This window comes from Malus sylvestris, chromosome 7, assembly GCF_916048215.2.
Source record: "Malus sylvestris chromosome 7, drMalSylv7.2, whole genome shotgun sequence".
NCBI classification, from domain to species: domain Eukaryota; kingdom Viridiplantae; phylum Streptophyta; class Magnoliopsida; order Rosales; family Rosaceae; genus Malus; species Malus sylvestris.
The window spans coordinates 16,831,941-16,858,070 of NC_062266.1; the positions used below are offsets into that span (position 1 = coordinate 16,831,941).

Consider the following 26,130-nt stretch of genomic DNA (forward strand, 5'->3'; position numbering starts at 1 on the left):
AAATTAACAAGGGGTGTGGGAAAAGTAAAAAGGAGTGTGTGGATAGCACGCCACTTCAGACTTTTTCCTTATGGGTGACAAGCTCATTGGCTTGCATGGGCCCGAAACCGTGGGCTCTGATACCATGTTGGATTTTTGGATCGCCGCCGGACCTGTCCCACTCTAACAACACCGATATTGTCTTCAACTTTACCACCTGTCGAATTCGTCAGATGTGGAGTTTTACGACAAAAAAAACCTCAATATTAGTTAGAGTAGGGTAATCCTATTTAAACCCATTGGGTTTCTTTAAACCCACCGATGTGGGACTTTAACAAAACTGCAATGTATTCTGTATACACATGCTTTCCAATGTTCTCCAACATTAAAAATGTTTTGTATTGTTTGCTGAAAAAGAAAAAGAGACGACGTATCCGTGATGACAGTCAACATATTTATTACTCTTCTTATCTTCATTCAACAAGTGTCGTTTATGGGATTTGAACTCATAACCTCCTCAACAAAGTAGAGATGCGACCGAGTAGCCAATTGATGATAGATGCTCTGCATGTGATGAAAGAACACAGTATAAGGACCAGATAAAAAGAACACTGGAGAATTTCAATAAAACATAAAAGATATATAACAAAAATCAAATAGTCCATATATATTCATCAGTCATTTCCACAACGGCACCATGATCCCTCTTACAATATAGTTGTTATATATTACTTGCAGAGCAACATTACAGTATTAATTTAGTGGAACAACAATCTAATGCAGATCAAAAGTCCAATCTGAAACTATAGAAATAATAGATCTGCTCAACCATGGATTTTAGATTATTCACATCCTCTCTCGGAGTGGAAGCTAGCGCCTCGCTCTACTTTCTGGCAGTCCAATGAACAATTCAGTCTCAACATCTGAGCTTGTACTACTATCAGTGTAGGTTGTGTTTTGTCTTCGCTCGTCCAATGTTTTCCTTGGCTGGAAACTACCACACTACAAAGAAAAAGTGAAACTGTTATTTTTTGTTCAACCATTAACATGAAGTTTTATCGATGATAAATACGATTTAAGCCTCTCAAGTGGTAACCAAATTATATAACTCAGGCTTATGGCATTGAAATAATAGTTAACATGATATAAATGCTAGGTTTTGCTACTTTAGAGAATTTGTAAATAAAATTGACTTGGAACAATCACTCATGTTTCTTGAACACAAAGAAATTGAGCTTCTTTCCTCTTTCTCAGATGCCGTATCTCTGTATTCGGATTTGTGCAACATAAGGAAACACCGGTGACTACAATTACAATATACATTATAAAAGAAGATTATGATAACTTAAGAAGGGTTTACCTTCTCAACCAGTCGTGCAGTTTCAGCTTTGAGGAGTTTCTCCTGAATTTTATCAAAAAAAAAAAAAAAACTTATTTAGTTAGCTACCATAATCACAACCTCTTGTTGGAATTAATTGTTCTGCACTGTCTGTAGATTTCTTAATTTTAGCTACGCATTTTGTAATATTTAGTCAGCTAGCAGTAGCACAACAGACATGCAATTTTTTTATTTTTTAACTTTATGTTGTAGCAGTTTTACCTTTTCTCTCAGTTGCTCAATCTGTTCCTTGAAAACCTGACTCTGTAGTATTAATTACACACAAAAAAAATAAAGTTTGTTTAATATCTATTTAATCAAGGATAAGAAACTGCTACTGTCAGAATCTACTGGTGCTTAATTATCTTTAATTCTCAGATAAACCTTTCGGGCTCGGACGTTGTTCACGCTCTTCTCCAACTGGTGCTCTATTTCTTGTAGTTCTGCAAGAGTGCATGATCCTAGACCCTCTCCCAAGAGTTTCCTGAGGCATAATTTGCAATTCCACGTTTAAAAAAGAAGCCTTTTGAAAAGGATAAAAAAACTGAATATTTCGACGACATGTTAAGATATAAGAAAAGTTTCAGTCAAGGCCATGAACCGTTTTGATACTTCAAGAAGCTCTAACTGTTTCATCATGCTAGTTGCTTTTTGCTTCAGATGCTGCATGTTCCGATTTAAACGAAAACTCATCACCGAATATTTCGTGGGACTGAATTGTGAACAATTTCTGGGATGAGCTTACGTACCTGCATATTTTGTTCATTGGAACTGGATTTGTTGCTGGTTTGATTGCCTTTCGCGTGCTTCTGATATCGCTCTATGGTTCCCTGCATGCTGAGTTTATAACCAATTCCAAGTAATGATAAATCCTTCTTTTATATTAGCATATATGCAAATTGAATACTTCAGCATGCATGTCTGTTGTTTTAGTATTGCTTCATAAAACTTTCCCTCTTTACACTATTAAACTCTACATTTCTGAAAAAGGTTGGTGACAATATATATTACTATTCATGAGCTACACCATATATAATAGGTCCCTATATCGGCTAACATAGAAACCCTATAGTTGCTATAATATCCAAAATGTTTGCATAAAGTTCATACGTTAACTAGTTTGACTAATTTAGTATTCCTCTCTACTCTGTAAGTAGAGGTCTTAGATTCCAATTCGTTAATGGCAGTTAGATATCAAATTATTATGACTTAGTCCATATTAATCTTCCCTGTCATTGTAAATAAATAGTTGTATTTTTTTAGTTGGAAAATATGTTTTGTTCAAACACCAGTAGTACATAGGACATCATAATAAAGCTATCCAAAAGCTTACAACATAACAATCAGGAGTTTTTGAACTTTAATCTTTGAAGAAGATTAAAATTCAATAAAAATCTGGTGTTAGATTGGATATTGATTTTAATCCTCTAATGAGTACTTAATTCAAATTTATATTATATTTTTGTTTTAATATTTAATAGATATCTTATTTAATGTCATTACATTAAAATTAAAATTATTTATTATTATACACATTTTAATTCATTACATTTATTTTACTTCCTCTATTACGTCCTTATTATAATATATTTTACTAAATTAGTGTACCAAAATGTCCTTACGTAAATATATGATACTAAATTTGTCACAGCCCGTTCTGGGATTTTATATACATTTATTTCATACGTTTTTATAAAATTATTAAGTGGGATTAAAATATTGGTTTGTAATTTATGTGGTTAGGGAGTTAGGAAAAACAAATGGATGGTGAGGGGTTGTGATGGACCACACACACACACTTCCTTCCCTCTCTCCCTCCCCCGTGTCTCTCTCTCTCCTCCCTCACGGCTTTCTCTCTCTCTCTCCCTCTCGAATTGTATGGACAAGCTAGGAACCTCCCATTTCTTCACGGATCGAAGGTTCTAAGATAAGATTTGAACTCCTAGTAAGCTTGTGAGTTCGTATATGTGATTTGTGGAAGTTAAAACCCTCAGAATCGTCGTGAAACCCTAACCTCGAAAATGTGCACTGTTCATGCACACGTAAAATCTTGCATTTCAGGGAATTTCAAGCTCACAGTGAGCTTAAGGAGATCATCACGAGCTTCGAGGTACTTCGTTGGTAGAATTTGGACGTCAGAGGACTGAGAACGGAGTTTTTCAAATTTGGCCGGATTATCGAGCTTTCTCAGGTAAAATCTAGTGGATTTTAGACCTTGAAACTAGTCTATTGTGATTCTACATGTTGAGGGCTTCAAATTGATATAAAATACGAAGAAAACGGTTGAGAAATGAGGGAGAAGGGGATTGAAAAATCCCCAGTTTTCCGGCCATCGGAAAACACAGTCCGGCAAATCAAGGAAGAAGACGCGGGTGGAGGGCACGTGTACCCGTGCCTGCCCTGTCCGTGACGTCGAGTAGGTCGATGTGGTATATTCATATACCCAAATTGAGCACCGTATGAGAAGTTATTTCGAATTGTCGGTTATGTGCATTAATTAACGTTTTTATAGTTGTTTCGCATATAGGTGACACCTATCCCGAGGATGAGCGCATCCAAGGACGTCACGGGGGCTACGACCCAACGACTTACCAGTGAGTGGGCAGTTTTGTTTTCGTATATACCTATATACTATTAATTTTCCCAAAAATTGAATTTATATGAAAGTATGTTTTCAATTGCCATGCACGCATATTATGAATTGATATTAATGCATATATATGTGTGAATTGGTGCTGTGGACTCACAGGTGAGTATCAGGTGAGTTTTATGTTAATCATGTGAATCATTGATAATGTGAATTGTGTTCAGAACTCATAATCTGCACCCTTGGTGTTAGTGCTTATATTATTCACCGCACCGCACGCTCACCTTGGATCCAAGTAAGTGCTTGTCGTACAGACCTCGAGAGGGTTCCGACATGCTAGTCGCATAGACCACTAGAGGTGGTTAACTAGTAGGTGACCTTAGATTACACACGCAGATGATTGATGAGAGAAGTACTAGAGCGTATTATTTCACCATCATAATCGTACAGACTACTATAGGTAGTTCCGACTTATGTACAGTGTAGTGCCGTACAGGTCACAGTGGGTGACTCCGGCTGGATGAGATATTGAGCTATAGAATCAGCCGTACAGGACCATTGTAGGGTCTCCGGTTGATTTATTATTTCACCTGATTTATATTGATGCATTCATATTATATTTTGGCATGGCGTGGCATCTTCTTTCTGAAAAGCGGTGAAGGATTATGACTTGAGCTTTTGATGATATATATATGTTTATATACTATTTTTCTAGGAAAGTATACTGGTTTTACAGTGAGGGGTTAGAGATGTTTTAAATGTAATGTTTTGGAAAGCTTTGGTTTTACTGACCCACTCAATTTTGTTTTTGCGCCCCTCCAGGTTCTAGCTAGCAGTTGGTGGCTCACGAGGTTCTCTTCGGCGTTCTGACAGACACCCTGCATGTAGGACTCACCTGCGGGTATTGTAATTTAATTATAGTCCTACTTGACTGCACCTAGTACCTACGCTCTGAATTGTGTGTTTTACTACATAACTCACTGTAGCACGTTGGTTTTTACTGTTAGTAGTTGGTTTTTATTCCTTCGTATTTATTATAGCATTTGCTTCCGTATCGCACTTTTGGTTACGTCACACTCACGTGATGGCCAGCACGCCCTGATTTCTGGGTCAGGGCGTGTCAGTTTGGTATCAGAGCCTAAGTTGCAGTCCTGTATAATTGTTAATGCTCTAATGATCTTTTGATGTGTTCTGTCAGAATTATGCCGCCTCGTAAGGAGTCACGCCGTGCTTCTGAACCTAATTTCCTTGATATAACTCAACTAGGGGAAGCGATGGCCCAGGCCTTTCAGAATGCAATCCGCCCTCCTCCTCCTCCTCAGAGGACACCCCTGGAGACTATGTATAATTTGAAATTGGATCGTTTTATGGGTAATGAAGGTCATGAAGGGGCAGAAAAATGGCTAGACCATATTGAGATGACTTTTCAGGTGATGCAGAGTCAAGGAAATTTTCCTGCTAATAGATGGGTTGAGACCACTACTTGGTTTTTGGGACGAGAGCCTGCAGGTTGGTGGAAAAATCAAACTGAGTTTATGTCCCCTGAGATGGCAGCTGATTGGGAAGTATTCAAGGAACATTTTAAGAAAAGATTTGTCCATCTGGAGTACATTGATCGCAAGAAGCAGGAGTTCAGTCGATTGAAGCAAAAGAATATGTCAGCATAAAAATATTACAGGAAGTTTACAGACTTGTCTCGTTATGATCCTGATACAGCTGGTAATCAGGTAGAGATGATTCGCCGTTTTAAGCTGGGAACTAAAAGGAAATGGCGGACTTTTGCTAGTGCACTTCCTTGCAATGATTATCATGAGTTTTTCGAGATCTTGGTTCGGATGGAGGATTTCGACAACCTTCCTAGTGACAGTGAGGATGATGAGGACAAGAATGATGGTCAGAAGAAAGATGATAAGGGCAAGGGTATCTCCACTCAGGGACCCCATAAGACACAGAATTTTAAGAAAAGTGGAGCGAGTTCGAGTTCTTCCAGTGGAGGATTTAATGTCACAGGCTCGAAGAGAGGTGGAAGATTTGCTGGCGGGCCCAGATTTCAGAGACAGAGAGATTTTGGTGGTGCTGGTGGATCTGGTGCTCCGTTGTGCCGCCATTGTAACTTCAGACATCATGAAGAGTGTAGGAGGAATAGTGGGGTGTGCTACACTTGTGGACAAATGGGACATCGAGTGGCACAGTGTCCCCAGAGTCAGCAGAGGCCTCAATAGCCTGTTATGCCACCACCAGCACCGACTCAGCAGAGCTTTGGTTCAGGCAGTTATGGTCAGACGGGTCGTGGTGGTGCTTACCATTACCAAGGTGATGCTGCTCCTTATGCTCCCGGACAGTATCAGTATTCCCTGGATCCTTATCCTCAGAGTGGGTATTCCCAAGACCCTGGGGGTTTTCCTTCTTATTCTTCCATGCCAGCTAGTGGATCTCAGTGGCACCAGGAAGGTCAGCCCCGACAGGGAGAAGTTGCTGCCAGTGGTGCAGAATCATCTAGGCAGTCTAATCAGTCAGGTCAGGGACGTACTTCTCAGGGGCGAGGTAACCAAGGCAACAGAGGTCGTGGTCAACGACAGCAAACTCATGGACGTGTTAATCACATATCACTACAAGATGCTCAGAACCATCCAGATTTGATCATAGGTACGTTAAATATTCTTGGTCATTTTGCTAGAGTTTTGATTGATTGTGGTGCGACACATTATGTGATTTCTCATACGTTTGCTCAAATGACTCAACCTCACCCTTCGCCTCTAGGATTTGATTTAGAATTTGCCATGCCTAGAGGGGATAAATGTTATGTTGATAGTGTCTATCTTGGATGTCCAGTGATGGTAGAGGGTGTAGTTATGCCAGCTAATCTTATCCCGTTAGATATTGTGGATTTTGATGTGATTCTAGGGGTAGATTGGTTGCATTATAATCGTGCCCATATTGATTGTTACGGGAAATCTGTTACCTTTTATCGTCCTGGATTACCAGAGGTTACTTTTGTGGGTGAAAGAAGTGGGGTGAGACATGGTGTTATTTCTGCCATAAGAGCAAAGAAGTTATTATCGAAGGGTTGTCAAGGATACTTAGCACATGTGGTATTAAATGATGTTGTTCCTAGCAGTGTAGAGGAAGTTGGAGTAGTCAGGCACTATCCTGATGTATTTCCAGATGATTTGCCGGGATTGCCGCCAGATAGAGATGTGGAATTTTCCATTGATTTGCTTTCAGGTACAGATCCTATATCTTTAACTCCATACAGAATGGCTTTAGCTGAACTGAGAGAGTTGAAAATTTAGTTACAAGAATTACTTGATAAGGGTTTCATTCAACCTAGTACGTCACCTTGGGGAGCTCCGGTATTATTTGTGAGAAAGAAAGATGGAACCCTGAGATTATGCATCGATTATAGGCAATTGAATCGGGTGTTCTCTAAGATTGATTTGAGATCTGGTTATTATTAGTTGAAGATTAAAGATGAAGATGTACCTAAGATGGCTTTCAGGACCCGTTATGGACATTATAAATTTCTGGTGATGCCATTTGGATTGACTAATGCACTTGCAGCTTTCATGAGGTTAATGAATGAGGTATTCCAACAATATCTTGATAAATTTGTTATTGTTTTTATCGATGATATTCTGGTATACTCAAGTCTAAAGCAGATCATATTCGACATCTTAACTTGGTATTAAAGAAATTGAGGGAACACCAGTTGTATGCCAAGTTCAGTAAATGTCAGTTTTGGTTCAATGGAGTGGCATTTTTGGGGCATGTAGTGTCGACACAAGGAATTCAAGTAGATCCTAAAAAGATAGCAGTAGTGGAAAATTGGGAACAATCGCGAACCGTCACTGAGGTGTAGTTTTCTTGGTCTAGCAGGTTATTATCGACGGTTTGTTCAAGATTTTTCTATGATGGCTTTGCCATTAACGAAGTTAACCAGGAAGGATGTTAAATTTGAGTGGGATGAGAATTGTGAGCAAAGTTTCCAGCAATTGAAATATTGTCTCATTCATGCTCCAGTATTGGTACTTCCTGATGATAGTGGTAACTTTGAAATTTACAGTGATGCCTCTTTGAATGGTTTGGGATGTGTTTTGATGCAGCATAATAGAGTGATCGCCTATGCCTCTCGACAGTTGAAGATTCATGAAAGAAATTATCCTGCTCACGATCTTGAATTGGCAGCCATTGTTTTTGCTTTGAAGATTTGGAGGCATTATCTCTATGGTGAGAAGTGTAAAATCTTCACAGATCATAAGAGTCTTCAGTATTTATTTACTCAGCATGATCTTAATCTTCGTCAACAAAGGTGGATGGAATTGCTAAGTGATTATGATTGCACTATTGAGTATCATCCGGGTCGCGCTAATGTAGTAGCTGATGCACTGAGTAGGAAACCTCAAGGTCGCCTCTATGCTTTGTATGCTTGTCGTGTCCCTCTTCTTGCAGAACTGAGGGCTACTGGAGTAAAGTTGGAGTTAGAAGATCGAAGAGAAGCTTTTCTTGCCAATTTCCAAGTCAGGCTAGTTTTGGTTGATCGTGTACTTGAAGCTCAGATGGTTGATGAAGAAATTCAAGAAATGATTCAATTGAGAAATGAAGGGAAAAAGAAAGACCTCAGAATTCGAGAATCAGATGGCATGCTTATGCAGGAGAACAGAATGTATGTGCCGAATAATGAGGAATTAAAGAAAGAAATTTTGGATGAAGCACATTGTTCAGCTTATGCGATGCACCCAGGAGGAACTAAGATGTACCATACCATTCAACCATTTTATTATTGGCCGGGTATGAAGTGAGAAATTGCTGAATATGTAAGTAGGTGTATTGTTTGTCAGCAAGTTAAAGCTGAAAGAAAGAAGCCTTTTAGGCGAATGCAACCACTTCCTGTTCCTCAGTGGAAATGGGAAAATATAACTATGGATTTCGTGTATAAGCTCCCTCGTACACGAAATGGATTTGATGGTGTTTGGGTAATTGTGGATCGCCTTACCAAGTCAGCGCACTTCATTTCAGTAAGGGAAAAGTATCCCCTGAATAAATTAGCTAAGTTGTTCATCACGAAGATTGTGAAGTATCATGGAGTTCCAGTGAATATTATTTCTGATCGAGATCCAATATTTACTTCTAAGTTTTGGGTAGCTTTTTAGGAAGCTCTTGGTACGAAACTGCTTTACAACACTGCTTATCATCCTCAAACCGATGGTCAATCAGAGAGGACTATTCAGACGTTGGAGGATATGTTGAGATCTTCAGTGTTACAGTTTGGTGATTCTTGGCATGACCGCCTAGACTTGATGGAATTTGCCTATAATAATAGTTTTCATTCGAGCATTGGTATGTCACCATTTGAGGCACTTTATGGTAGAGCTTATCGTACACCATTGTGTTGGTCAGAGGTTGGCGAAAGAGTGTTAGAAGGCCCAGAGATTGTGGATGAGACTACTCAGAATATTCAGGTGATTAAGTCTAACCTGAAAGCGGCCCAGGATCGACAGAAGAGCTTAGCGGATCGACATGCCACTGATAGAATGTATAATGTGGGTGATTTTGTATTTTTGAAATTATCACCTTGGAAAGGTGTGGTGTGATTTGGAAAGAAAGGCAAATTAAGTCCTAGGTACATAGGACCTTATGAGATCACCGAAAGGGTTGGTGAAGTTGCCTACAGGTTGGAATTGCCTCCGGAGTTATCTAAGGTACATAATGTGTTTCATGTCTCGATGCTTCGACACTATGTCTCAGATCCTTCACATGTAATTCCTCCTCAACCTTTGGAGATTAATCCGGATTTCACGTATGATGAAGAACCAGTGACTATACTGGATTGAAAAGATAAGGTTCCTCCTCCTCAACCTTTGGAGATTAATCCGGATTTCACGTATGATGAAGAACCAGTGACTATACTGGATTGAAAAGATAAGGTTCTGAGGAATAAGACAGTGAGCTTGGTGAAAGTATTGTGGAGGAACCATTCAATAGAAGAAGTTACTTGGGAAACAGAAGATCGAATGAGAGAGATGTATCCAAGGTTATTTTATGGGTATTAAGCGGATTGTTTGGTCGTAGGAATTTCGAGGACGAAATTCTACAAGGAGGGGAGATTGTCACAGCCCGTTCCGAGATTTTATATATTGGGGACATAAAATGACGAAATTACCCTTGACGGGTATTAAGGTATGTGTATGTGTGACATATCTTTTGGACTAAATACATTTATTTCATAAGTTTTTATAAAATTATTAAGTGGGATTAAAATGTTGGTTTGTAATTTATGTGGTTAGGGAGTTAGGAAAAAGAAATGGATGGTGAGGGGTTGTGATGGACCACACACACACACTTCCTTCCCTCTCTCCCTTCCTCGTGTCTCTCTCTCTCCTCCCTCACGGCTTTCTCTCTCTCTCTCTCTCTCTCGAATTGTACGGACAAGCTAGGAACCTCCCATTTCTTCACGGATCGAAGGTTCTAAGGTAAGATTTGAACTCCTAGTAAGCTTGTGAGTTCGTATATGTGATTTTTGGAAGTTAAAACCCTCAGAATCGTCGTGAAACCCTAACCCCGAAAATGTGCACTATTCATGCACACGTAAAATCTTGCATTTCAGGGAATTTTAAGCTCACAGTGAGCTTAAGGAGATCCTCACGAGCTTCAGGGTACTTCGTTGGTAGAATTTGGACGTCGGATGACTGAGAACAGAGTGTTTCAAATTTGGCCGGATTATCGAGCTTTCTCAGGTAAAATCTAGTGGATTTTAGACATTGAAACTAGTCTATCGTGATTCTACATGTTGAGGGCTTCAAATTGATATAAAATACGAAGAAAACGGTTGAGAAATGAGGGAGAACAAGGGGATTGAAAAATCCCCAGTTTTCCAGCCACCGGAAAACACAGTCCGGCGAACCAAGGAAGAAGACGCGCATGGGGGGCGCGTGTACCCGTGCATGCCCTGGCGCGTAGGGGCGCGTGCCACGTCAAAAAAAAATTCTAAAAATTTCACGACTTCCGTGACGTCGAGTAGGTCGATGTAGTATATTCATATACCCAAATTGAGCACCGTATGAGAAGTTATTTCAAATTGTCGGTTATGTGCATTAATTAACGTTTTTATAGTTGTTTCGCATATAGGTGACACCTATCCCGAGGACGAGGGCAATTTTGTTTTCGTATATACCTATATACTATTAATTTTCCCAGAAATTGAATTTATATGAAAGTATGTTTTCAATTACCATGCACGCATATTATGAATATTATGAATTGATATTAATGCATATATATGTGTGAATTGGTACTGTGGACTCATAGGTAAGTATCAGGTGAATTTTATGTTAATCATGTGAATTATCGATAATGTGAATTGTGTTGAGAACTATAATCTGCACCCTTGGTGTTAGTGCTTATATTATTCACCGCACCGCACGCTCACCTTGGATCCAAGTAAGTGCATGTTGTACAGACCCCGAGAGGGTTCCGACATGCTAGTCGTACAGACCACTAGAGGTGGTTTCGACTAGTCGGTGACCTTAGATTACACGTGCAGATGATTGATGAGAGAAGCACTAGAGCGTATTATTTCACCATCATAGTCGTACAAACTACTATAGGTAGTTCCGACTTATGTGCAGTGTAGTGCCGTACAGGTCACAGTTGGTGACTCCGGCAGTACCGTACAGGTCACAGTAGGTGACTCCGGCTGGATGGGATATTGAGCTATAGAATCAGCCGTACAGGACCATTGTAGGGTCTCCGGTTGATTTATTATTTCACCTGATTTATATTGATGCATTCATATTATATTTTGGCATGACGTGGCATCTTCTTTCTGAAAAGCGGTGAAGGATTGTGAGTTGAGCTTTTGATGATATATATATATATATATGTTTATATACTATTTTTCTGGGAAAGTGTACAGGTTTTACAGTGAGGGGTTAGAGACGTTTTAAATGTAATGTTTTGGAAAGCTTTGGTTTTACTGACCCACTCAATTTTCTTTTTGCGCCCCTCCAGGTTCTAGCTAGCAGTTGGTGGCTCACGAGGTTCTCTTCGGCGTTCTGACAGACACCTTGCATGTAGGACTCACCTGCGGGTGTTGTAATTTAATTATAGTCCTACTTGACTGCACCTAGTACCTACGCTCTGAATTGTGTGTTTTACTACATAACTCACTCTAGCACGCTAGTTGGTTTTTACTGTTAGTAGTTGGTTTTTATTCCTTCGTATTTATTATATCCTTTGCTTCCGTATCGCACTTTTGGTTACGTCACACTCACGTGACGGCCAGCACGTCCTGATTTCTGGGTCGGGGTGTGTCAAAATTAATGTATCGAAATGTTGGTACCTAAATATATTATAATAAACTAATGTACCGAAATGTCAGTACCTAAACATATTATACTAACCTAATGTACCGAAATGTTCGTACCCAAATATATTGTAATGAATTAGTGGCACAAAAGAAAATATGCAAAAACATGTGTACCGAAAAATCTTTAGGAAAATATTTTCTTATATAAGATACTTACCACAATGAGAATTAAAATTTATAATATTTTCATAAAATTTAATTTATGAACCATAAAATTATAAATAAAAAGAGAGACATTTAATATGCTGGCATTAAATAAAGTCTAGGGACTAAAATCAATTTTTAAACATGTATAAGACATTTTTCTAAATTTCATCTTATATAAAGATTAAAATCTAATTTTCTATAAAATAAAATATAAAAAAATCTGCGTCTTATAGATAGTACATAGTACATAGGACATCATATATCGATATATTAAAAAACCAAAAACTGCTAACTAATTTGCATTATTTATGTCCAGATAACGTATACCATATTGTAAAAATTGGATCACATAGAATTAGGTTATGTAATGCATTATGCCAAAAGTAGATTGTTTTACTGTTTTCTACATAGTTTCATATATATTTTGTTTCTTCTTTCTATGAGAAGAAAGGTATTCGAATTTATGACATATTCAATTATGAAAAGAGATTTACAGCTAAACTTAGATAGTTTAATATAGGATAGTGTTATCCATACTTATTTTCATTTCTCACACTTATTTACAGTCATCGAATTCAATGAATTGAAGATCAATAACAAAAAACTAATAAGGGTGTATGGGAAATAAAAATGAGTGTGTGAATAGCATAAAGGATATATTACTTGTGAGTCTTGTTTGATAATTTAAAAAAATGTAGTTTTATTCATATACCTCTTTTTACCTCTCATGCACACTTATTAATATTTGTTCATTGATCTTTATCAACTTATTAGATCCAAAAGCCGAATTTAAGAGGGGTATGTGAAAAGTAAAAATAAGTGTTTGGATAACACAACCCTAAAAGAAATCCTATTTTTTGTAATTTTTGTAGTTTTTTTTTTTTCTAAAATGAAATGTAATCTTTACATTTTTCAAACAATACCCTAATGAAATGAATATAAAATCATGTTGAGAGAAAAGTGGAGATAACACATTTGTGTCAAAGTAGATTTCTGGATGTGAAATATGGAATTGGATCGAATCCGGATCCTCTTTGTGAAGATCTCGGATTCACTTCATCGTATCCGTTTATCTGTCATCTTATGACTAAAAATTATTTTGAATTTTATTATTTAAAATTGAATACAAACAATACCTGACTAAAACTAACTGCACAATGTACAATGAACTGAGAAAACGAAGTAATGAATCGAGATCTTCATCCGTGAATTGCAAGGAAGATGACGTGGTTATGATGTCAATGAGGTTTGGTAAAATCCCCATAAAAGACAAAATAAAATTTTGTAAATCAGCGTCCTTTTTTGTTATTTCTGCTAATAAAATCCCTTATTAAATTCTCTTTTGTCAACAAGATCCTAAATAATTTTAAAAGTCATACCAGTTAACCCAAACTTTGTGATTAATCCAAGAATAATTGAATATTAATTTTAGTTAACCCCAGATCTTGTGATTAACCCATTTCCCTAATATTAATTCATTTGAACTTTATTTTTGTCACAAAGAAGGTTTTCAACTCCAAATTGCTAGCTTACTCTTACTTATCACTCGACTCACCCTCGCTCCTGAACTAACCATACTGCATTAATTCTTTTGCATCTTTTCCTACCTTCTATTACTGAAAATGAAAGGCAAAGAAGAGAGGAGGAACGGAGGAGGAAAAGGAGGAGATACAAAAGAATTAATTGGTTTTTTTTCTTCCCCTCTCATCTCCTCTACTCCTCCCTACATCCACCTCATTTTCCTTCCCCCTTTTTAGTCTCCTTCCTTCGTTTTCATTCTTGGTTCTCCTCTAAGTTTTATCTCAGTCTTCCCTGAGTCGGGTCTCATCTATCCATGAGTTTGTCTCATATTTGGGTTTCATGTCCCCTTATCTGATGTTTTTCGTCCGCTTTTATTGCTTTCTATCTTTTAAGTTTCCTTCCTCCTTCCTTCCTAGTTGTGATACTTCATCCTCATCCCATCATGTGCTCGGATCAAAGGGTCCGATAAGAAATTGGATATCCGATCCACTTCCTTACCTCAATTTCCCTCCCCCAACTGGCATGCCAGATCCCCATCGAGACTAAGTGTTGGATATTTTACATACCCCCTTAGTCTCTCTACACATATGATACTTTGTATATATTTGCAAGGGTTCTTGAAGGGGACTTGGATCTAGTGTCTACTTTCTTGGTTCCGTGTTTGGCTTCCCCCGAGGATGTCAAAGCAACGGTGGTGTGGTCTTTACTGTTGGAGATTAGGGTTTTTTGTTGTTTGTTTTTGCAACCTTCGAACCAAAACTTGTATGGGCCTCCCGTTATATCTTGTTTTGCCGCTCTCATTTTGCTAGGGTCTTTTACTTTATCTGTAGTTGTTTGTCCAGTTCTTTTTTGCCTTACACTAGTTTTTAATGTAATGAAAGATATCTTCCTTGACCAAAAGAAAAAAAAGGTAATAGGCAGCCAAAGATAGTGGAAGTAAAGGTCATAGGTAACCAGATCAAATGAGCCACTGCTACAGACTATATATTAAAGTTTACTATAAATAGTAATGCAAGGACTGCTACCAAAAATAAATAACTATGCAACTTGTTTCTGGATGAAAAGTAAAAAAGGACTTCCTAAATATAACCAAATATATAACCTAAAGTAATGCTAGGGAGATCGTACGATAAATTTGTAAACTATTTGATTTGTCACCGACAAGAAATAAGTACATTAATCAACATTTAAGTAATATTTCAATCATTACCAACGACGAGGCTAGGTAGAGGGCTACACTGGGCTCTAGCCTAGGGGAGTTTTGTGCTCTAATTCATTTTATCTCATGTAATTCATTTTATCATTGAAAAAGCTCAATGCCATTGATCATACAACAAGCTTCCTTGATCCAAATGAGTCCAATGTTATATTTTTTTGGTTTTTATTATCATATGTTGGTTCAATACTATTTTTTCTTTTCTTTTTAACATTATTCACAACACTACATTATTCATCACTAACCACGTCATATGATTTACACAATATATTTAAATAAATAATCTTTCTAACATTATTCATAACACTACTGTGTGCCAAAAAGGCTCGTACAAATCATCACAGTATGCATGACATTATTCATTTTAATGATCTGCTATTCTCTTGCAAATTAAATAAACAATTTTTATTGTTTTTTCTTCTTAAAAAAAAATTGTTTTATTGGTACCTCATATTTTACATCTCATGTCCTAAAAACAACTCACACCTACTTTTTAAATTAAAAAATGTTTTAATACACCCATTATTTTCCAAACTACCCTCACATCCGAAACTCTTCCCATACACCTCACATCAAACCTGGATATTCATCTTCCCAAACTTGTTTCCTCCAGTTTTCTTTTCAATTTTCATATTAGTAATCTATATAATTCTTCAATCTTTCTTTTAGTCGAAATGGGCTTTAATTAAAGCAGAGACAAAAGGACTCAAGCCTCACCCAAACGGACTCAAGGGCAAGTATTGCAGTTGTATGTATATGTGTTGAAGGTCTTGCAGTTGTATGTATATGTATTGAAGTGATAGAGTTTCCCATTGAGTTTTCAAACTTTTTCAGAAAACTTGTTCATTCTTTTTTGAAAAAAAAATAGTCATATTGCTTATGTGAGAGCATAGAAGTAAATTTTCAGCATGACTCAAAGAAAGAACTTGGGGGTGTATTTAGAAACTTCTTTTTAATTTTTATAACATTTTAGGGTTTAAATAGTCATTTTATGAGCAGTTTAATATTAAATTACTATGTGAGGGATTTATAGTTAATTAAATTAAATTAAAATACCTGGAACTTGCAAATTCGAAGAGTTTTCCTCTGGGAGAGAAGATGATGAGGGAAACCTCAGCATCGCAAAGAACTGAGAGCTCAAAGGCCTTCTTTAGCAGACCACTTCTCCTCTTTGAGAATGTCACCTGACGGCTCGTCGCGTTCTCTATGCGCCTCATCTGAGTTTTTCCTCTCACCATTTTTTTATGATTTAATTATATTAATTTCCTTCTACCCTTTTAACACAAGAAAATGAAACTCGAGATCAGTTTTTTTTTTTTTTTTTTTTTTGTCTTTGCAGAAATCATCAAAACAAAAACTTGATTAAAAAAAAAAAAAAAAAACAATGTGTACAAAAGAGAGATATATATGAAAATAACTAAAAGAAGAAGAGAAGATAATTAAATCTTACCAAATAAGCAAAATTAACCCAGAAAGCTTTTTTTTTATATAGGTTTTGTGAGTTGGAGTGATGGTATAGATCAGGTGGAAGGCAATAGATCCTCTTCAATTCAAAAGGGTTGCAAGCAATCAATATATATATATAGATAGATATAATTTGTGTAAACAAAGGAGGAGTGCATATATTAAAATGAAGATATATATGAAGAGTAAAACAAAAACAGCCAAAGAAAGTGGATGCGACAGAGAGAGGGGCAAAGGAATACTAAAAGTGGGAAGAGAGAGATCTCTTCTCTAAGTTTTTTGAGCAAAGACTATGATTCCACCCTGAAAAAACACATATATTTGCATATTATATGTGTGTATATATATATATATAGAGAGAGAGAGAGAGAGAAAGAGAGAGAGAGGAGGAGGAGGAGGAGGAGGTGGGTGTTTTGTGATTGATTGATTGATTTCGAAGAAAAAGAGAAAATCTTCTTCAGAGTAGTGGAAAAGTTTAATGAGCAAATTTACCAAATATGCAAACAGACCCAGAAAAAAGTTATGGACAAATATGAGAGGAAGAAGATGCCAAAGAAAGAAAGAAAAACGAGAGGGGAGAGGGAAAATACAAAAAAACCAAGAAGGGAAGGAAATTATAAGGAAGGTGGGTGGAGTTGATTGACCTTTTACTTGGGGTAAGCATAGCCAAACAACAGACCTACCTTTCCTTTTTCTTTGTTTTTTTCTTGCCTTATTTTTCTTCTTCCTCCTTCCATCCTCTCTTCAAACCCCACCTTGAAAAGGAAACATTAAATTGTGACACCATTATTTTTACACACATTTTTGTAGATCTATTCCATAACATATTTTAATAATTCGAACCGTTTATTTTTTAAGTCTTTTACAAAATATTATATGTATCAAAAATCATTGAAATCTAAAACCGTATGACCATTAAATTCAATTTAGGTTTCTTTATAAAACTATATTCGTCCATTTCTTTCACTATAAATGAATGTATTAATGGTTTTAGATTTATCTAATTTTTTGTAAAAATAATCTATGAATGATTTCTAAAATATAAAAAAGTTCGGATCGTTAAAATATACTAAGAAATAAATCCTACAAAACGTGTGAAAATTTGTATAAACAAAATAGTATCACTAATCCGCCGTACTTTAGTAGTCCGTTAGGAAGGGGGAAGCCTATCAAATAAAATACACTTTAACAATATAAAAATCGAAGGTTGAATGTTTCATCCTTTGCTTGTTTTGGTAACCCCACAAAACACACCAGAAAAAGAAATTGTGGACACAAAAGGCAAATACTACGAGAAAGCAAGGAACTTTTTTTCTGAAATGCAGAAAGCAAGGAACATAAAAGTGCTTGTTTGATGAAAGTTCTGAGAAGAAAAACTAAAGAAAGGTACTGAGTCTCTGGGTTGGTACGTTATTCTATTAATATTTTTTAGATGATGCTTTAAGGAAAGTAAATTTTCTAAATTAAATTTGCAAACTAAATAATGTGATTGTGGAGGATTAGATTAATTTTTAATTATTGATTAACATACTTATTTTTTATTAGTGATACATAATTTGATTTGCAAGTTTGGTTTAAAATTTTGATCTTTCTAGTGTTACCCATATTATTATTGTTTAGTATGTACTGAATTTTGTTTTTTTTAATAAACGATATTATTTACTCTTAGCCACACAATAAGTTAGCAATAACGTGATTCAAATTCATTTTTGGCGAGAATCGAACCTAAAATCTCTTGATTACAAATGAAGAAAAATATCATTAGACCATAATACTAAATAATAACTTACTTTTTTTATTAAAATTAATATTTTACACCAATTTACATCAAAAAAAGGAAAAAATTCGAAACGCCGTGTCTTAAATAAAAAGACCCCAACCACCATAAATATTCATCATTTTCACATTAACTTTTGATATTAATGGTATGATGCGTTGATTATTATTTGGTTTCTTGTGATGGACAATTAACTAAAGAAAGGCGCCCACAAATGAAAGTAAAGGAAAAGGGCAAAAACAGAAAAGAAAGAAAGTATAAAATATTGGAGGGGTAGAGTTTAAAATGGCAAAGATCGTACAAGGTTAGCAAAACATCAACGTCGTCCGTACGAATCGTACTCCTCCAGCCAATTAGAAGTCGAAAACGCAACAAGCCTATATCATTAGTTGCCCTTTCAAAATATAATGGGTGCAGTCCCCACAGCCCACCACCTTGTCTGGCACATCACATTTTCCCCTTTTCCCCAGTTTTGGTCCTTTAACGTTTTTAATGCCAAAATAATAAATATATATATTTATCATTTGAATTGATGGATTGGTTGGGTGTGATGTCATGAATCAAGTACACCCGGAAAGCAATTCGTAATACGAGGAGCTACTCAATTATTTATAATTACTTAAAAATACATAAAATATCTTCTTCTTTTTTTTTTATGTTAGATTCAATTCAATTATTTATAAATATATGCAGGTATATTCTTTTACAAATGTTAGATTCATACTCTCTACACATCTTTCATGTGTGGTGAATTTTGAAATCTAGGACGTGAAAAACATAAATCAAGTGCCATAAAGCACATGTGGCCTATAAACTTCACACTTAAGACAATTTGTTTTGCTAACATGAAGAAAGTTATGGTTCTTATGACAATCTGTTTTCATAAGAACCAAAAGTTGTAACATTGCATTCTGGTGCGAAAATTAACTTAACACACAAATTTTACCCTCTTTTGACAACTGTAGTATAAGTATAAGTAGGGATCGTTTTAGACCGGGGATTATGAGGGCTTGCTAATAACCTCTAAACTGACTCAAAAACATAAAACTAAACTTAAAAATACTTAACAAGACTCACAAGACTCAAAGCAAACTTAAAATACTCAAAACAGCTTAAAACAACTAAATAAACTTAAACTAGACATTAGGAATGACTTTGGACGAAAATTGACTTTTACTTGAATCAAAACATTTAAAAACACAAATTAAAACAGATTCTAACTAATTAGACACACCAAAGTAAAGGGGGATAGAGTTTTGGACGAAGTTGAAACAAACAAACAAATATGAAAAACTAGACAGATTGTAAAATGAATTTGAGAAATAAGATGATGGATGAGATAGCTAAAAGTTTTTTCTCCACACATGATATGTATGCAAACAACTCGATTTCCAGTTACTACTTCATTGAATTATGAATGACAATGCTCCAAATTAACCATGACATCACTAGTTAACTCTCATATATTCCTTGTTTTATTGGATTGGATGACATCATTCGACAACCCAAAACATTCTTCAAAAGTTCCCTACATTACATCATAATAGAGATACAATAAAAAATCATTACGTTTAATGAAAATCATAAGCATTGACAAAGCACTTGCTACATGTGAATATAAGTTTGTAACGATTATGTGAAACTTCTTTATATTCTAGCAACAGATTTATGCATGCCAATTAAGTGTCGACCCTTAATTAACAAATACAAATAAGTTATCAATCAAATAGTTAAGCCAATTGCATTCACGATTCAAGAGTTCATAACTGGAATTTATCAAATCATATTACACACATAATCATGGCTTTGAAATCACCCCTAGCTAAGAGGGGTTTAGCCACTCATATTCACAACAAAACAAAAGAAAGAAAACACCTAAACGCTCTAACGATCCAAGTTGGACAACAAGCACGTCCAAGCACTTTCCTTCCCTTCCTTTGCTACGGCACAAGGTGTTGGTGAGTGTTTGAAGGTTTGTTTGTGTGGAGGAATGGATGTAAAGATGAATGGATGTGTTTGGATGAAGGTTGTATTGAAATGGGGATGAATGATCAAGCAAAAACTAAACTATATGGTTGCCATACACACTTCCTTTTATAGAGGAAGTGCACGGCAATGGAGGGTGATAGGAGCATATTTATGCGCCTTAGTTAGCTAGTTCTTATGCATTTTCGTTATGTTTTCGTCGTTAAAGTAGTCTTTTGAGCTACTTTCATGTGTTTTCAGGCTTAAAGGGCATATGACATAAAAGGATGCAAATTGGAGCCTTTTGGAGCAAAATGGAGCTTAGATTGGAAAGTACATGCTTGGAGCACAAGGAATGGACGAGTTTGAAGGGCAAAGGAGCTTAAGAAATGAAGAAATGAATGTGAAGAACAAAGAATTCAGAATTAGAAACCAAAGTTTCTAAAGTTGGAAGTTTCTATTCTTGGAGGTTTCCATTTTCGAGAGTTTCTATTCTTGGTTTTGGGCTTTCTAGAAGCCCTATCTACAAACCCTAACCCTAGCCCACTAATTTGCCGCACCTAGGCCTTTAAAATTTCTGATTTCCTTGCCTTACAAGGCATTCTAGAAGCCTAAACCCTAGCCCACTAAACCAGCCGAACCCTAGGCCTTTTCCCTTGCAAATTCTGATTGTTTTAACCTATTTTCTGGTGGATTTGGGTTTCTAGAAACCCTAATCTGATTGCTAGGGTTTTTAAGTGCCTATATATACTCTCTTAAACCTCTTGGCCGAATCTATCACCCCCCATATCATCCATTCACTCCAGAAAATCATTCTAAACCCTTGCCGCAACCACCAGTCCCATTCTCCCTAGTTCTAAGTCCTAGCCGTGCCTCCCTAATCCTTTTAACCCTTCTACCCTCTTCCATAGCCATCCATCCACCATAGCCGTGCCTTCCCACCACCATCACCACCTTGCGCAGCCACCAAAGGAGGAGAAAGGAGGAGTGCCGTGCAGTCCAAAGGAGGAAGACACCTTGCACATGCAATCTGCCATTAGTGGAGTGTTTGGAGTTCTTTCTTTCTTTGTTTCTGTTTTCATGTTTAATTTAAATTGTTGTTCAATTATGTTAGACATGTGGAACTAATTCCTTTATAGTTAGAGGTGAATTTGAAGCCATGGACATATGTTTTATATGATTTGATTTCTTCCAATTATGATTTCAGAAATTGTGAATGTGATTTACTTATCTATTTGATTGATAACTTGTTTATGTATGTGGGTTGAGGGTCAACACTTAATTTGCATGCCTAAACTTGATGCTAGGATATAAGGGAATTTCACCTAATCGTTATTAACTTGTATTCATAAGTAGTGAAAGTCGCTAGTCACGATTGTGTTAAGTGAATCCTAGGCAAGAGTAACATGCGTATCCCATAGTTATGAATGCCTCGTCAATGCTTATGATTTCCATTGAACTTAATGATCTTTGATATGTGTCTCTATCATGCGTATTCCATAGTTAGGGTCCTTGATAAGAATAATTTGGTTGTAATGCGTATTCCATTCAATTCAATGAATCTAGGGAAATCTGAGAATTAATTGGTGCAATCTAGTTAATTTGGGGCATTGTCATTCATGGTTTGTTGAAAGAGTAATTGGAGATTGAGTTGTATGCATATGTTCATGTGTGGATAAGGAATCCTCTAACTAGCTTCTCACCATTCTATTTAATCACAATCTGTTTTGCTTTACATTTGTTTTTAAAGTTTGAGTTTTAAAGTTTTAATTTCGTCAAAATCATTCCCCCATTTATTTTAAAGTGTTAGATTAGTTAGAAATCCATTTAGTTGTGTTTTTAAGTGTTTTGAGTCAAGTCATAGTCCAAATTCGTCCAAACTAGTGTTAGGTACTCAAAACTGCCCAGAAAGTGGTTTTAAGGCAGTTTTGAGCCTTTTAGTTGCTGTTTTGAGTTTTTAGTTTGTTTAGGTGTTTTAAACCCTAGTTTTGCATTAATTGAGTCTAGTTTAGTGTTCTACATTATATTTTTATGTTCTTGAGTCAGTTTTACATTGATTAGCATCCCTAGTTAATCCCCGGTTAGAACGATCCCTATTTGCTCATATACTACAATTGTCATCCATAGGGTTTAATTTGTGTGTCAAGTTAATTTTCACATCAAATTGTGGCGCCGTTGCCGGGGATTAGCAAAATTGCTAATCCCTTGTGTTTTTGCCGTGTGTCTTGATTTAATTTACCTAGTTTTCTGATTTTGTTTTGTTTTCTTGGTTTAGGTACTAGTGCATGACGCGGAGTTCTCAAACTGTGCATGCAAATATCTTGGACTTTAACGACGATTTTGAACGTGATTTGAGAAGAAAGAGGAGGCATCCCGAACCTAGTGAACCTAGTTCAAGTTCAGAGGCCGAATCTGAGTTTGAAGAAGTGGAAGAAGAAGTTATGGCCGCGGACAATCGGACCATTAAAGAGCTTTCGGCCTCGGGGTTGACCAATGCCGCACCATTATGCATTCAATACCCCGCGGCTGCCCAAGGCAAGACCGACGAATTCGAGCTGAAGTCAAGCTTGTTGCACCACATTCCGAAATACCATGGGCTTTCCATGGAAGATCCCAACAAGCATCTCAAGGAGTTCGAGGTTGTTTGTTCGAGCATGACACCCATCAATGTTGACGGGAGTATTCTGATGATGAAGGCCTTTCCATTCTCACTTTTGGAAAAGGCGAAAGATTGGCTTTACGAGTTAGCACCCGGAACGGTTACATCTTGGGATAGTATGAAAAGAGCTTTCTTGGAGAAGTTTTTCCCAACTTCAAGAGTCATTCTCTTGAGGAAACGGATTAGTGGCATCCAACAAAACCCAGGTGAATCGTTTCCTTCTTATTATGAACGTTTTAAATCACTTGTTGCTTCTTGTCCACATCATCAAATGAAGGAGGAGCTGCTCATTCAATATTTCTACGAAGGACTCCTTCCCATGGAACGCCAAATGCTTGATGCCTCGGCGGGAGGAGCGTTGGTGGATAAAATTCCGGGGGCTGCAAAAGTTCTAATTGCCAACCGAGCACATAATGCACAACAATACGAAGGTGTTGGACAAAGGGACCCCCCACGGCCACAAGTGAATGAGGTAAGTTCTATGCCCGAGATTCAATCCCAATTAGCTAACCTTACTTCTATTGTTTCTCAGTTAGCCGAGGGAATGAAGATTCATGGACCAAGTGTGTGTGGCGTGTGCTCGATGCAAGGACATGCCAATGATCAATGCCCTCAATTGATTGAGAATGGGGGTTGGGAAGCTGCCAATGCCGTGGGTTTTGGGAACCAAAATCAACCACGCCATGATCCATACTCTAATTCCTATAATCCGGGGTGGAGGGACCATCCGAATTTCAAATGGCGGGATCCTCAACAACCACAACAACAAGGAGGATTTAGGCAGCAACCACCGGGCTTTTATACAAAGCCATTCGTCCCCAATCAAAACCAAGTGCAAACCGCCCCACTAACCTCAGGTACGTCTTTGGATAATGATCAAGTTGTTAAGTTACTTACTACTTTGACGCAGGAAGTACAAACTCAAAATAAGGAGAGACAAATCCAAGACAAACGGGTGGACAACTTGGAGAAGCAAATGGGTCAAATTGCAGAGTTTATGGGGCAAATTAGAGAACAAGGCAGATTGCCTAGTTCAACCGTTGTGAACCCAAAGGGAGGATTTGAAACCGCTAAGGCCATCATATTGAGAAGTGGTAAACAGGTTGGAGCGGACTCAAATACATCCAAATCAAGTCAAGACGAGGAGGACAAGTTGATGCAAGAGGAGGCACAAAGAGCAAAGCCCACGGCCAAGGATGACCAATCCTTGCCGCCACCATCTAACCCTCCTAAATCGTCCTCAACCACCAAGGTAAGTCCAAATTCGACTTTTTCTAGTTCTATTCCACTGAATGTGCCCTTTCCTGGCAGGTTTAGGCAATCAAAGAAGGAAGAGGCCGAGAAGGACATTCTAGAGACCTTTCGGAAAGTTCAAGTCAATATCCCGCTCCTTGATGCGATTAAGCAAGTCCCGAGGTATGCTAAGTTCTTAAAAGAACTTTGTACAACAAGGAGAAGCATTTCGAACAAAGAGGTGGTCCAGGTAAGTGAAAACGTCTCTGCTGTGTTACAAAGGAAATTACCCCCTAAATGCAAAGATCCGGGTAATTTTACAATTCCGTGCGTTATTGGTAATACTAAGTTTGAACAATGCATGTTAGACTTAGGGGCTTCGATTAATGTCATGCCATACTCGATTTATGCATCTATGAACTTAGGTGAGCTTAAAAATGATGGTGTGATAATTCAATTAGCCGATCGTTCTAATGCATACCCAAAGGGTGTTTTGGAAGATGTTTTGGTGCAGGTTGGTAATTTGATTTTTCCAGCGGACTTTTACATGCTTGACATGGAGGATTCACCCCATTCCACCCCATTGCCGATTCTATTAGGGAGGCCCTTCATGAAAACAGCCTGCACCAAGATAGATGTGTTTAAAGGAACTTTAACGATGGAATTTGATGGGGAAGTCATTGATTTTAATCTTTCTGAAAGTATTAAATTTCCTAAGGACGATCATTCTTGCTTTTCTATTGATATAATTGATGATTTGGCGCAGGATTTTCTCGATTGTTTGGAGATGGATACACTTGAAACGACAATTGTACAAGGAATTGGGCACAAAAATGGTGTTGCCGTGCCTAGAAGTGAGGATGAGGCCGAGATAGTGGCTGCCCTTGAGTCACTCCCTCAACACCATGGTAAGCCTTCTAACCCAATTTCAATTCCAGTTTCCACTAATAAGATGTTACCCTCAGTGATTCAGGCACCCGTACTTGAGCTTAAATCGTTACCCGATCATTTAAAGTACGTTTTTCTGGGAGACAACGAGACATTGCCCGTCATTGTCTCTTCATCACTCACGGCCATAGAGGAGGAGAAGTTGATTCGAGTGTTGAAAGAGCACAAGACGGCCATTGGGTGGACTTTGGCCGATATTAGGGGAATTAGCCCAACTACGTGCATGCATCGCATACTTCTAGAGGAGGGGGCTAAACCAACTCGAGAGGCTCAGCGCCGTCTCAACCCTCCAATGATGGAAGTTGTGAAAAAGGAGATTATCAAACTTCTTGATTGTGGAGTGATTTATCCGATCTCTGATAGTCGTTGGGTGTCACCGGTGCAATGTGTTCCAAAGAAGTCCGGAGTGATCGTGGTGAAGAATGCCGAGAATGAGCTTGTGCCAACCCGTATCCAAACAGGTTGGCGAGTGTGCATTGATTATAGGAAGCTCAACGCCACCACAAGGAAGGACCACTTCCCTTTGCCGTTCATTGATCAAATGCTTGAAAGGTTAGCCGGTCATTCTTTTTATTGTTTCCTTGATGGTTATTCTGGATATAATCAGATTGTCATAGCGCTGGATGACCAAGAAAAGACAACTTTCACATGCCCCTTTGGTACTTTTGCTTATCGTCGCATGCCTTTTGGTTTATGCAATGCTCCGGCCACATTTCAAAGGTGTATGGTAAGTATCTTTTCAGATTTTGTGGAAAAGATTATTGAGGTATTTATGGATGATTTCAGTGTGTTTGGTGATTCATTTGATGGATGTTTGGAAAATCTCACAATAATTTTGAAACGATGTGTAGAAACTAACCTAGTGCTTAATTGGGAAAAATGTCACTTTAT

General features: G+C 37.4%; 1 protein-coding gene across 2 annotated transcripts; it reads right to left on the reverse strand.

Moving 5' to 3' along the window:
- Positions 1 to 309: 309 nt before the first annotated feature.
- On the reverse strand, positions 310 to 17,237 carry LOC126628809 (MADS-box protein SOC1-like). Of its 2 annotated transcripts, XM_050298645.1 has the most exons (9): positions 16,644 to 17,237; positions 16,250 to 16,467; positions 2,107 to 2,194; positions 1,959 to 2,020; positions 1,742 to 1,841; positions 1,580 to 1,621; positions 1,340 to 1,381; positions 809 to 981; positions 310 to 543 (listed from the first exon to the last, which is right to left on the reverse strand). In XM_050298645.1, exons 2-8 carry the CDS (start codon positions 16,429 to 16,431, stop codon positions 850 to 852), a joined length of 648 nt encoding a protein of 215 aa, XP_050154602.1. In that variant the 5' UTR covers positions 16,432 to 16,467; positions 16,644 to 17,237; the 3' UTR covers positions 310 to 543; positions 809 to 849. The 2 variants fall into 2 exon arrangements, with proteins under 2 accessions (XP_050154602.1, XP_050154601.1); XM_050298644.1 differs by lacking the exon at positions 310 to 543 and having other exon boundaries at positions 599 to 981.
- Between the last annotated feature and the right edge of the window lie 8,893 nt (positions 17,238 to 26,130).